The sequence below is a fragment of the Pyrgilauda ruficollis genome, unplaced genomic scaffold, assembly GCF_017590135.1.
Source record: "Pyrgilauda ruficollis isolate IOZ18807 unplaced genomic scaffold, ASM1759013v1 scaffold1, whole genome shotgun sequence".
Lineage (NCBI taxonomy): Eukaryota > Metazoa > Chordata > Aves > Passeriformes > Passeridae > Pyrgilauda > Pyrgilauda ruficollis.
This window is the reverse complement of record NW_024508100.1, coordinates 17,265,404-17,279,444: the sequence shown is the minus strand read 5'-3', so window position 1 is coordinate 17,279,444 and position 14,041 is coordinate 17,265,404. Positions and strand designations below refer to the sequence as shown.

General features: G+C 37.5%; 1 protein-coding gene across 1 annotated transcript in view; it reads right to left on the bottom strand.

The window, feature by feature from the left end:
- Positions 1 to 14,041, bottom strand: part of NWD2 (NACHT and WD repeat domain containing 2) — a 51,826-nt gene that overhangs the window by 22,593 nt on the left and 15,192 nt on the right. The window contains exons 2-3 of the mRNA XM_041459299.1: positions 8,106 to 8,194; positions 2,980 to 3,096 (exon numbers count right to left, since the gene is read on the bottom strand). Of these exons, the coding sequence (XP_041315233.1) occupies positions 2,980 to 3,096; positions 8,106 to 8,194 (206 nt within the window). The remainder of the gene's footprint in view (positions 1 to 2,979; positions 3,097 to 8,105; positions 8,195 to 14,041) is intronic.

Here is a 14,041-nt window from a genome sequence, read left to right as displayed (position 1 = left end):
GCAAACCTTTACAGGTAACAGACTGACATTTAATTTCCATTTCTCTTTTTCATTTTACAGTCTTTTAGGACATGGTCACGCAAGGACAGCAGTTCAGGCAGAGACTGTGTGGTGCTATGCAGATGGAAAAGCACCTATGTGTTATAATTTGCAGGATGTATGTAAATGTCAAGGTGCCAGTGATGCACCAAATCAATTTTTTCTTTAGTATTGTTGTGCAATGTAGAGTTTAAGCAGTTCACAATATACTGCATTTCAATCTTCCCATGTAGATTCCAAAGACAAGATATCAGCATAAAATTTGTATGAAAAGTATTTTCCCCTCATAAATGAGTCTTCATAAATTATTCTGTAGATCAAAAATAGCATGGTATGTATTTACCTACAGTAAAAGCTATGAGTATTTAAATGATTTAAATGATAATATAATAGGCACTGATTTTATACAGCAGAAAAATCCCCAAACAAAAACCACAACTTAACAAACAACACCAGCCTAACCAAAATCCAAACAACTTCCCTCTCCCTTAACTGAATCTAGTATCAGTAGAGGTCAGGCAGCAGTTAAGAGAAGAACTGTACATTCCCAAAGTCAGTGTTCACAGGAAATGAGTTTTGCATTTTTTTCAGAACTGTGTTCCTCCTTGTGCTTATGAGTATGTGTTAATTTTGATTATATTGTTTCATATCTGGAGAAAAGCTTGGGACTTCCAACTTATTCACTGCAATAATTTAAGGACTGAATTTCATTTTCTCTCCATCCAATATTACAATGCAGGCAAAAATTGCCATTAAAAACACTTTCTAAAATCAGTATATATCAAGTAGATAATTCTGAATAGTTCCATTTAATCCCAGATCAGTGTCTCAATTCAAAAAGTGGTAATTGATAACTACAAAAAAAAACCCCAAAACCAAACCAACAAAAAAAACCCCCAAAAAAACAGCTGAAAAGAAGTGGCACATTTTATAGAACTTCCTCAAGAAATGGAAAGTTGCCCAAAGCCTGCAGTGCCAAAGTCAATTTTTCATAATGTTACTATAAATTAAAAATAATTATGCTTGTTGGAGTAGAATCGTCTTCAATTTTTGTTGTAAATGAAACAAACTTCATCTCACTATGGTACAACAGAGAGAAAAACAAACGTGCATAAACAGATTTCTGTGGTTTTGCCAGTCTAGTCACTGGGAGAGCAACTACTTTGGCCTATACTTGGAAAACCTGAAATAAACATTGAAGTCACTGCAACCTCTTTGCTAACAGTTTCATTCTGTTTAAAAATTCTCATTCAGCTTGATTTCTTTAGTAACAATATCAGGCAGGCAGTTTTTAAAAGCTTCAAGACTGTGAGCTGCTAAAATATGCAGCAAGAGTATGTGACAAGGTTTCCTTCACTATCAGAGATTTTACAAATCATGTCTAAGGACTCTGGGTGTTGCTACATGAAAACCTCCATGCCTTTCTGTTCCAAATCCGTTTTTTTCATCAAAGGGAAGATAGAAAGTAGAAAAATAAACCCTGAAAATTAAATATAGTCACACAAGATGAAAGCTACCCAAACTCTCTAGAGATCTGGGCCAGTGTGTGCTTGTGAAAAACAGTGTCATGACAGCATCAAACCCAACCCAGACTCTGTACTCCAGATGCTGGGTTCTTATGGTAAAGTCTTTGTTCTCCAGGGCTCTGAAGCTAAATAAGGAAGTGAGGCAAACAGGTGAATGAATAAGAGCCAGAGAGATGGTTGTAAGGGTGTGATAGAAATACAGAATGACACATGCTACAGGTTGTTCCTTGTCTGATCTTCGGCATGGAGAGACGTGATCTCCAGCCTTCACAGCAGGCAGTGTTTTGTATCCTTTCACTCCCACTGGATTCAGTTCACAAAATCTTGAACATTCTTCACTTAAAAAAATAATCAAGGACTTGCAGTTTTTTCTTTGCCTTATTATGACAAGACTCAGATTTAGAGTTGACTTAGCTATGTTTAGACACAAATGAGAAAAACTTTGTACCTTTTGTAAAGTATTTTTTTTGGCAAATACAGTATAGAAAAGAAAATTTGGGATAGTGAAAGCATGGTCTTAAGACTGTTTTGCATTGAAGTCTAGCAAGTGACCATGGAGAGAACAATCAGTTGCTTATCAGTATATCAGAGGTGACCTTATCACTCTCTACAACTTCCTGAAAGGTGGTTGTAGTCAGGTGGGGGTTGGTCTCTTTCTCCAGGCAACAACTGACAGAACCAGAGGACACAGCCATATTCTGCTGTGTCCTAAGCTTCATTCACCAAGGGAAATATAGGTTGGACGTTAGGAAAAATGTTTTTACGGAAAGAGTGATAGCGTTCTGGAATGGTCTGCCTGGGGAGGTGGAGGAGTCACCATCCATGGATGTGTTTAAACAGAATGGATGTAGCACTCGGTGCCATGGTTTAGATGAGCTGTTAGGGCATGGGTTGGACTCAATGACCTTGAATGTCTCTTCCAACCTAGTGATTCTGTGATACCACAGACTCAGAGCCTCCTCAGGCTGTCACTGACCTCCAGTCTTTTCAGTCTCTAATACCTGCCATAGTAAATTGTCCAGGGTTTGTGACACGAAACAGCAAATGCTGATCAGACCAGGTAGTTCTTTGCTGCTGCTGCTGCTTTTTTATAAGTCTTTCTGGGCCAGCTGACAATGCATGTGTGAGAAGTACCAAGAATTAATTAACTGTGGCCTCCTTAAACAAGTTGTCAATAATTCTGTTGCGATATGAGGACTGATCATTAAAGATCCTTCTTTCCTCTCCACTAATACTGAGTAATCACTGTTAATCTACAGAGCTGCATAGGGAAATATTTGCACAGCAAATGCACAGCAATGAGCATAGAGTATTTTAGAAAAAAGAAAATCACACATTTGTTACTGAATCATGCACGCTAGGATAGATAACATTACATTTTTCTTGTAAAGTAAAACATTATTTTTATACCCACAACAAAACATGGACCTGCAGAACTTTTCAAGCAATCTTCAAGCAGCTTCATGCGAGTCTTCTGCAGCTCAGGACTGTCCCATTCATCTGCTTCAACTCCCCAGTATAAGTCTATGACCTGGAAAACAGTATGCAACAGTTACTTACCATATGCCCTTTCTACCAATCAAATTGAAAATTAGCTTTGCCAACATCCTCTGCACTAAGCTTTGCCCTTCAGTGTGGTAAAATGCAATGAGTTCTACATCTGGTCCTTGCACAGACTGTCAGGGTTTCCTCATACAAATGAGAATTCCAGCCTCTTACCTTCCCTCCCAGATAGCCCCTCCTGGGACAGTCTCTCATTTCATAGTCATATGGAGATTAGCATGACAAGATCTTGATTTGATGCAGTCTTTTATTTGCTACTAGATTGCATATAATGGGTAGGTAAGAATAATGACAAAAGAATCGAAAAAAAATCCTGGCTCCATAAAAATTAATGGGAATCCCACTGTGGATCACAGTCAAGACCATGACTTAACATCCAGTGTCACTTGTATCCACAGGACACAAACTCATCCTGTGCACATGGCTCAAAAGAAAGAATAGCAATGGTTTTACATTATCATACTTCCTTTGTTAGCTGATCCTTGTACTTTGGAAGCAGAGATTGTAGAGATGTGCAGTGGTAGAGAGCTTGCTGTCCAGACTTTCATATTTAGCTACAGACTCAGTTTCACGACCCTAATTAGTTGCAAACAAATCATGATCTTTCTCCTGGAAGAAACTATTCATGTTATACTTATTTGAACAAATTAAGTGATGACCTGTGATTTCACTATACATTTTAACTAAAAGACTGAATTCTTACAGTGGGAAATCAAATTTAAAAGGATAGTGATCATATGTGTGAATTACTTTTGGAACAAAACTCATGGTACAGGCTACTACTCTCTTATTTACTACTGATTGCTACTGATTAACATCTTACATGTAACTTTAACAAAAAAAAAGTCTAAATGGATAGTTTAAAAAAAGCAATCAAAATTATGCTAATACATAAATATATTACAAAATTACAGTTTATTTTAATATTGTTTTTTTCAATAAGGAAGGACTCTGCAAGAAACAGAATCATAAAATTAGCTGTTGTCCAAACAGATTATAAAAATATCCTGAAGATTTAATATAAGAACTAAAAATGAGTTGATTTAAAACTAAATTTCAGCAGATTACAGCTGGTTACTCTTGGGAAATTTCTCTTACCAATACCGAAGTTTAAGACCAAATCCTAGAGCTATTTATGCCCATGTGTAATTGCACTACCAATAGTCTCATTGATTATTTCTGCCTTAAAAGTTTGTGACTCATATCAGTGTCTGCTGCAGCAGGCACATTGTTACTAAACATGGCAGGTAGTGTCCTGTGTGACTCATGATGAGTGAAAAAACCCAGGTATGGAATGCATTGAGTGTAGAAAAAGATATTGAGAGTGTTTTCCTGGCAGTGTAAGTGTAGCTTAGATTGCCAAGAAAATACACTCAATATCTTTATTTTTCACAGAAACTCTGTTGAAAAATTTTGCAGGAACATGCATTTTCTGCTCTAGAAAACTGCATTTCAAATAACCTTTCTATTTCTCTCACTTGCACAGATTTATTTTCTGTCCTTTCTTTTTAGTCTCATTAAGAAAAAAAGTGTTCCACTCTTCCTCTCTACTTTCTGTTATTTATTAATACAACTTTATTATCGAACTTCACATTGTATTAATCTGTGATTACTTGCATGATGTATGATAAGACTTAAATATTCTCATTATAAAATCCTTTGGATACCAATCTTAGCATACAGTAAAAAAATGTTTTAATTACTTGTTGAATGAATTTATTGTGCTGCTGAGGTTCCTCTGAAATGTGAAAGCAATTTCTATTTTAATTAACTGTTCAGAAATCACATTAATTCTGAAAATGTGAAGAAGAAACTCCCTGGAGTACCAGATAATTGCAGAGGCTCAGTGGCTGTTTGTTATTTATGGGGTAACAGTTTTGGTGCATAGTATCTTAACATGATACAATTTGGTCCTGCAAGAGTAAATATTTTACCAAACAAAGCCCCGAAGACACCAAAAATTTCAAAGAAAAGGTCTCATCAGTTGATCATTATGCCAACTAAAATAAACAGGATTTACAAAATTAAAGAAATAGAACAAAGAGACAATTATATCTGATTTTGAAGCATGTGTTTACTTATACTTGGAAAACTGTGTGACAAACACTCAAACTTTTAGCAGGGCTGCCAAGGTCATATGACAAGTAGTGCCCTCTGCAAGAGTTCCTTACCTACAGTGGATTGACAGTGCTCTAGTTCAATTCCACACTAGTCACCTAACAAGAGATTTTCAATTCATTATTCAGTGTTTCCTTTTGCTTACTTTAGCTTTTGTCCTACCAATCTTACAGTTTCACAGGTTTTGCTTTGGAGACAATTTTTTTTTTTTTTTAAATCACTTTCATGAGCTTAAAAAGGAACTAAAAATTCCATTCATGTAAAATTCTACTTTCCTTCTAGCACATATATCCCGTTGAAAATTATTTGAAATGGTTCATTGTTTTGAAGAAGTGTATGTTGCTAATTAAGTATGTTTGGTGAGCCTCCCAAAATTTTCAGTTACAACTACTTTCTTTAACCTCTCCATCCTCTCTTCTAAAAGTACTGTATTTCAGGTCAAAACCACCATGGAAGTTTTTTCTCAGCTTATCTGCCTTCTTAGCCAATAAGTGTGTCTTTTTCTGAAATATTTTCTGTTACAATGAAAAAAAAAAGGGCATCAAACCAACAAATTCATAGTATGATTGAAGATAATCAGTTCTGCTTCCACTCATATGGTGATTATGTTCAGTAAGAGCTCCCACCAGATCGATGACACCTCACAGATCTCATGCTTTGCAACAGCTGAAATAGAGTGCAGCCAGGTTACTCAGTGAAACTTGGAGTAATGCATGTTCTCAAATGCTTTTCATTTGAGTCATGATTTATTAGGTAGAGGGTGTCCTGAGTAGTGCATTTGTGGTAGTCACATGAGAGGTAGCTCTTGTTTGGTCAGTAGAAGATTACATACCAGGATGAAAACTTATGTGCTCTGCTCAGTACAGAGAAATATAAATTTACCACTGTATCTGAAAATCACATAATATTTTAACACTGCATAAAAAAATGTAGTCTTGATTTTTCATGCTAATGTAAGAAATGTAGTGTATCAGGACTGGAATAAGAAAATAAAAAGGTCTTACTAAAGTCTACCTCAGAGTCTCTTTCAAAAGGCTTTGCTACTTTTCCTTGGTTATTTTTGTACATCTTCCTACTTTGCTTCCCCAGAAATGTGATAGCTTTCTAGCAGTTTTCTGAATTGTGTCAATAGAGCTGTCTTTCAGACCTCATATAACATAAAAATGCTGGTGTTGAAACTACATGATAAAATAATTTGCTACCATAAATATCAACTAGAGTAAAGTTAATTGTTCCTCCCCTAAAGACTACATTACAATCTGTTTGAAGAAAGACATGTGTCCTCTCACAAAGAATTCAGTGGATTATGATCTACTTGGAAGAGACATTTCCTTCACCAAGAAGTCTCCTCAAAGATAACAGAAATAAGGGGTTGATATTTTCGATTAATATCACATGGTAGTAATACAACAAAAACATTATTTAAATATCTTTTGCTATTCTTTTCATGTACCACTGCAGCTGGGACTTCCCAATCAGCTGATGAGCTAGGACCTTCAGATGAAATTCTTTTATAGCCATTATCAAAAATCACTGGAATTTACCATCATGCAGATTCAGCAACTCTACTGTGACTCAGGGAATTAAAACCAAATATCCTAATTTAAGAACTTGTTATTTTGATTAAAAACCAGCTGCATGTGCATCGAGAATAATACAGTGGGAGGAACAGGATGTTGCATAAAAGGCATTAGCTGTTTCCAAGCTACACTCTGGAGAGATGAATTTTCGGGGTCACTAAGTATGCAAGGAAAACTTGTGGATGCAGAGCCAGAATTTTTGGAAGACTAAACAACATTTTTGCAACATCACAAGCTGTATTTGTTTCTCTTAGCAGAGAAATGGTTCCAGGCCTGCTGACATATGGAGGACTGTGAATTAGGACATATCTGATTTAAAGTACCAGTGACTTTAACAGTGATGTCAAACACACCTGTTTTAAATCAAATACACCTCTTTTTATTACCAGCTGGCTCTTGCCAAAGACATGTATGGGTCTATGTCTCTCATAGAAAGAGAAGAATACATAAACTGACTGAGCAATGGGAATGCTACAGTTGACATTAAAGAAAGCAAGTTCCATAGTATATAGTCACAATAAAAATGCACCAAGTTCAATTCATTTTGGTAATCAGTTTTGGCATTCACCTGGTTAAATTATTTCCCACATTACTGTGGAACTTAAATATGGTTTCTAGAAACACAACACAGTAATTCAGATGTAACATTATTTCTTCTTATATAGTCTGAATACCTAAAAGAGAGGTGGTGCTTTTTCATCTATTCAGAATTTACCTCAAATCTGCTTGTAAAATAATTTAAGTACATCAAGGGCTGAGAGAGCTAGGCCTGTTTAGCCTGGAGAAGATACAAATGAGAGGGGATTTTACCCAAGCACCCAAATAACCTAAAGGTGGGTGTCAAGAGGAAGTAGCCAGGCTCTTCTTGGTAGCACCAAGCGATAGGGTAAGAGGCAATGGGCAGAAACTGGCGCACCTAAAGCAAGCTCAACCTAAATATGAGGAAGAACTTCTTTACTGTGAGGAGTAACTGTAACTTCTTTACAGTGCACTGGAAGAGACTGGCCAGAGAGGGTGTGGAGTCCTCTTCTCTGGAGGTACTCAAAACCTATTTGGATGCAATCCTATGCAACTTGCTCCAGGTGAACCTGTTTAGGCAGGGGGAATGGACTAGTCTACCTCCAGTGATCCCTTCCAACTCCAACAATTTTGAGTGTGATTATGTGAAATCAGGTTTTTGTAATTTTCTATTTTACCAATGATATTTAAAATGTTATCTGTTCTAAATAGAGTTAATTTCAACACAAATTAATACAAGATTCAACACAATGAAACCTACCTGAAATTCCAGGCCATAGTTTTCTCTGCAGAATTCTCTCAGCTTAGGATACACATGTTCTCTTAAGGCTCTCCTTTCTGCTATTGTATCTGTGTTGTTGAAAAAGATGCTATTAACAATATTTATATAAACTCTTCTTTTAGTCAGGGATACAGATTTTTCACTTAAAAATTAACCCTTAACACACACAGAGAGCTAATGAAAATCAAGTGTGGGGATCCAAACCCCAAATTGTATGTTGTACAAACACAGGGAAGTGCTAGCATGTGTAAATATACGTAAAATCACATAAATGTGTTTGTATGTGTCAAAATTATGCTTCATACACGTTTTAATGTTGCAGCATATTACAATTCGGTAGAGCTGAATTCATTTTGCAATTCAGAATTTCTTTATTGTTTTGACTTCTATTTCGTTTCCAGAAAGCTGAATTTTACAAATAAGAAACACTATGGAAAAAAGAGATACACCAAAGATGAAAGAGATCTCAATACTTAGAAACAAATCAATAACATGAACTAACAAGATTGTCCCAAATGTGTAACTTTCTTCATCATCTTTAATCTAATAGTATCTTAAAACCATTATTCATCATTATTAGCATTATTTATCTTTTGCCCAGGTGACTCCTCCTACAATACCAAATACCCAGCTCTGATATCATGTAATTCTTACCATGCAAAATGACACGTTTTGATTATGACACCAAAATATGGCAATGACACCAAAATTATTATTAAGTTCAGTATATCCAAGTAAATCTCAACACATTTATATATAACATACCGCTTGCACATCTGGTCAAATATGAAATAAACTTGTTTAGTAGTGAAATTTTGAATAGATAATAAATTTTATTCTCTTTCACAAGACTATGATATGTGATGGATTTTGCTACATTGCAACTGAGCTGAGACCACACAGAGATAGCACTGTTGCTAAGTTATTTTCAAAAATAGAAAAAAAGCTGTTGTAAACCACTAGCTGTGAGTGCCATGTGATGAAAAATGAAATGTTAACTTATAAATGATAGGGAACATCTACTTCAGATATTGTATTATTTGTGTAACTGCCCTGAAACAAAACAATAGATTACAACTGATTTGACGCTTCCCATATTGTTGCAAAGAAGAGATATCTGCAAATCTAACAATGCTTTAGAGGCACAGTCAGAGCCATAGCTGATATCCCTGAGTCAGATGTCTGTTCGTAAAATCATGGTCACAGACTTATAAAGTTTTCATCTAAAAAATCTAGGAAAGTGTGAAATCTGTAATTTAATTTATTACACCAAATGAATAACATCCTTCTCACTGTTTAAGTGTATCTTTGAAATATTACACAAATGTGTGGTGTAATTACCACTTATTTTCATGATCAGAAAGCAATCCAGAAACATCCAGATAATTATTTCTCCTGAAATCTTCATCAAGGTAAAAAAGTCTATAACAAAAGGTGCAAAAGTACAGTCAGGTTTAATTCAATTCATCGGAATTACCACAGTTCTTCCTTCACAAACTTTTGATGTGGAAAGAAGTCAGAGATGCTTTCAGAAAACATCCCCTCTAAGTGGAATAATGTAAGGCAATGCATTTATGCTTTAATGTTTTAAAATATACAATCTTATGTGTTCTAAAACTGGTCCAGGAAGCATTAAAGTCCTTGCTACATCACAGGCTTTCCATTTGACTGTCCACACGCCATGCAAAGTGAGATTCTAAGTCTCACTTTCAGTGAAGTGCAGATCTCTTATATATCCAATCTGAACACCGTTAATAAGAGACCCTGCTCTGGGCTACATTTGGGTGAGTGTAGCCTCAGTTTCTCTGGGGCAGTCACTATGCTCCTCTCCCTGACACTCCCTGGCTGCACCAGGAGTGCTGTGCCCAGCCCTGGGCACCCCAAATCAGGAGGATGGGGAGGAAACTGGAGAGGCTTCTCAGACAGAGGCCAAAAGTACATGGCTTACACAGAGAGAGGGATCTGGACATGTTTAGTCCAGTGAAGAGTGTAAGAGGGAGCCAATGCAGCCTACAATTACTTCCAAGGCATTTACAAAGATGATGGAGCCAAGCTCTTCATGCCAGAGAGTACAACAAAGACAATGATAACATACTACAGCTTGGAAGTTCAGGTTGGGCACCAGGAGAAGCTCCTCCGTCCTTGGAGCTCTTTAAGACTCAACTAGGCAAGTTCATGGCTGACCAAGTTTCTGCTGACAGCACCTCAGGAGGGAGGTTAGCCCCAGTGACCTGACCTGAGCACCCCTTGCAGAAACCTGCGGCGATCCTCAGGAGAACTTGCAGGTTTGGCTTAGTTATCCAGGCTGCTTGGACACTGCCTGGGAAGACTTCGGCTCCTGTCTGGGCTAGTGGGAGCAAAGCTGTAAAGTAGCTGGTCCCAAGGACTCAGTGTCAATGCCACGTATTTTTCAGGGCATTTTACTTTACATTGAGCTCAACCCTCACAAACATTTGGAATGCATTTGGTGAGAACCCAGAGTTGTCTTCCTGTTTTTTATCAAAAAGGAATCCATGCACACCAACACCCCCCTATGATGTGAATCAAAGTGTATTAGATAGTGATGATCAAGAGATTCACTTCACTTGCAGATCTGGCTGAATACAGACACGTCCTACAAATATTTAGGAATGGAGTGAAAAAAACCAGCACTCTCAGCTTAGAGCTGCCTGTGTCAGTACATAAAAGGGATGGATGAGTTGCTCCCTCCTTAGGATCCACAGTCATTAATTTTGTCTCATACTTCAGTGTCTAAGTCATCCTTTCCTTGCAGAATGTAGTACACAGCTAACAAGGCTAATTAGTCAGAGGGTTGCACGATGCCAACACAGCAATATTATTTTGGCTCCCAAGCAATGGTGTTGCTGTACCTTGTGATAAAAGCTAAATGTGTAGTTTGCTTTATTTTAAATACTTCATTTTTTTACCTTCACAGTAACTGAGACGCTTAGATCAGTCAGTGATAGAAGAATTTGTATTCTATTTTTTTTTGCCTTAACACAGGTTAATTTTGGCATGCAAGTTTATGAAAACACAGAGCATCATACCTTCATGATCAAATAGAATAAACTCTGTTGAAAACCGAGTTATTACTCAGTTACTGAGATAAACCAAAATGATTCTTGCATTTTTAAATGAAAATCAATCATGACTACAGCTTGGTTATTAAGGAAGCAACAATCCACAGTTATTGTTTGCCGTTACTTAAATGTGACAGCAGACAAAATGGTCTTACTAGGGATATAAAATAGGTGAAGTTGCAGGAAAAACAACAACAAAAAGGAAGTACTGGAAAAAAGCAGAATTTTAAATGATAAATAGGAAATATTTTGCCTGAGGTTTACGGCAGATAAAATCATGTTCTCCTACTTTTTGTTTATGCCCACAGGATTTATACTGCAGAACCCCACTGACTCTGGTTTTAGAACATGGGGCTGTTCCCTGCAGCTTAACGCGCAGAGTCTCGTTCAGATAATGAAGCAACACACTGCAGGAGTAGTGCTACTTTGTAATATCTTAGAAAAGAAATATATAAAACATTCTTTCAACTAGAACTGTGGTCTGGGTAAGACACTTGGCACACCCATTCTGTATTTTTATTCCTACTTTCATATCTAGTGGAGTGTGCTTATCTAATTGGAATTTGAGTCTGGTGCTTATATTAATTAATTTTAAGAATTCCTGTATTTGAAATCAGCTTTGAAACTTTAAGGAAACAGAAGTGTATATAGTTAAGATGAACTCTGGTAATTAGTATGGATGGCAGATAAGCTGGTTTAATTAAATATAATCTAAACTTGATTTAAAGTGACGGCAAATCTGTGAAGCTGGCAGCTCCTAACAACGTCACACAGGCAAATTCCACCTTCCAGGCTGCTGCTGCAGATGAACAGATTAACTAAATTACATTCTTCCAGCAGTGAAAATGAGACAGTAGTTGTGAGATGAGCTTGCTACACCTCTTAATGTTATTCTGATACTCAGAAATACAAATAATAGTTCACAATAAACTGTGGGAATGAACCTACATGTGAAAAAACATAAGAGAAAACTTAAAAACCCCCCAACCCTGAACTTGTCTCCAGTATTTAAACAAACCCAAACCCGCGAGACAGTGACTTTCTGAGCACACATCTTCTATACAAGAGCCATCTCTTGCAGATGGCTGCCTCCTAAGCCATTCCATACCCACACTGTCCTGCACACCCCTGCACTTAAAACTGACAAGAGAACGTCAGCCCACCCTCCTTCTCCTCATGTTCCCTGGGGTAATCCCGAAGACTGAACTGAATGAGTCACATATCCATTTATACCCTTTCTCCTGTCCAATAAACACAATTGTTTGTGTGCAGTGTGATTTCTGAAGGCTTGTAGCTCAGTCAAATCACTGCCAGTTTTCATTAGAGTATGCCAAGGTGCTGCTTCTCAGCGTGAACTATTCCCATGCCAAAGTCTGACCTTCAAACACAAGCTGTTCTGCTATTAAAGTCACTTATTTTAATAGAGCAAGTACATTTTTTTTTTCCACTCTTGTATTAGTAAACAGATGATGTGTATTTACAAACAGTTGCCAAACATTCATCTCTGGGACAAAATAAGTCATGGAACACAGCCCTGTTGAAGAAAATTTCAAAATGTATGTGCAAGTGAAGAGTTAACATGGGCCTGATGGAAATTGTCTATTTTCAAGCACCAGCTATTCTGTCCTAAGACCAAATAGTTTTATCTTCTTGCTGGTGCTGTACTGGTCTGAGTTCAGCCACAGTGATGTGAATGGCTGTTTTGATGTATGTGGGTTGCAGTCACAGATGGACTCTACTCAGTCAAGGCTTGATGCAGCAGAACAAGGAGATTGCTCAGCCCCATTCTCCTATCACATGTTGCAAAGGAGGTGCCAACGTGGGGACAGTGAGCCCCACTCACCATGGTCGAAGGAGCAGCACATTCCAGTGGACAATCTGTTCATGGCAAAGTAACCTGTGAGTACCCATGCATGGTGCAAGCTAAGGTCCTCAAACAGAGGAAAATCCTAAGCAGGGAGGGTGTTTGCCCTGCCACTCTGACTGACAGAGGAACATTGCAATACCCAGCTTGAGAGAGCCAGCAGGAAAACTGCTGACTGACATAACAAGTTGAGGCAGGCAGCTGAACCTGGAAGAACCCAGGCAGAAAAAAAAAGAAAAAAAGAAAAAAAAGAAAAAAAAAAAAAAAAAAAAAACGGCTTTTGCAGGTTTTCAGGGAAAAAAAGCTGCTCTTGCAGCTGTTCAAGGCACCACAGAAAGGAATGTCATATGGGGTCACAGAGCTGTCTACAGGTGTCATCTCCAGGCAGTCATCCAAGAAAGAGCAGCTCCTCCCAGTACACGCAGAAGAAACAATTTCTCTGTCACCTCATCCATTCTTGGTGATCTCGTGCTTTGCCATAGGTCAGGACAGACACTTGCTGGAGGTTTTCACCTCATGTCTTTCAGCCCACTGCTCTGCTGCCATAGTTCACACCGTTACATTTATTACCACATAGTGCTGGAGTCTCTTGTGCAACTATGGAAGCCCTGGATGAGCAGTGAACTGCTGATCTAGTCCTGAATGCATGCCCACTAACATACCCAGCTATTTGCTTTCTCTAAGTTTTCTAAATGCTTAGATTAGATAGAAGGGTAGAACAGATTCCTACCGTAGGATTTTTTTTAATGCATTGCAATATTAAAAAATGTGGGTACTTTATAACCGTTGTCTGTTAACTGCAGTGAGAATTTCTGCAATTTAATTATCTAAGGTTAAAAATTACTTAGCAGCAGTGCCAAGTAAGAAGTGGCTGCCAAGCCTCTTAATGCTAGTACGTTCTTGACTCATATGAGTGTTCAACTGAATTATTCCTTTCATACTGCCCTTTTCACTGATAATGCACAACAGCA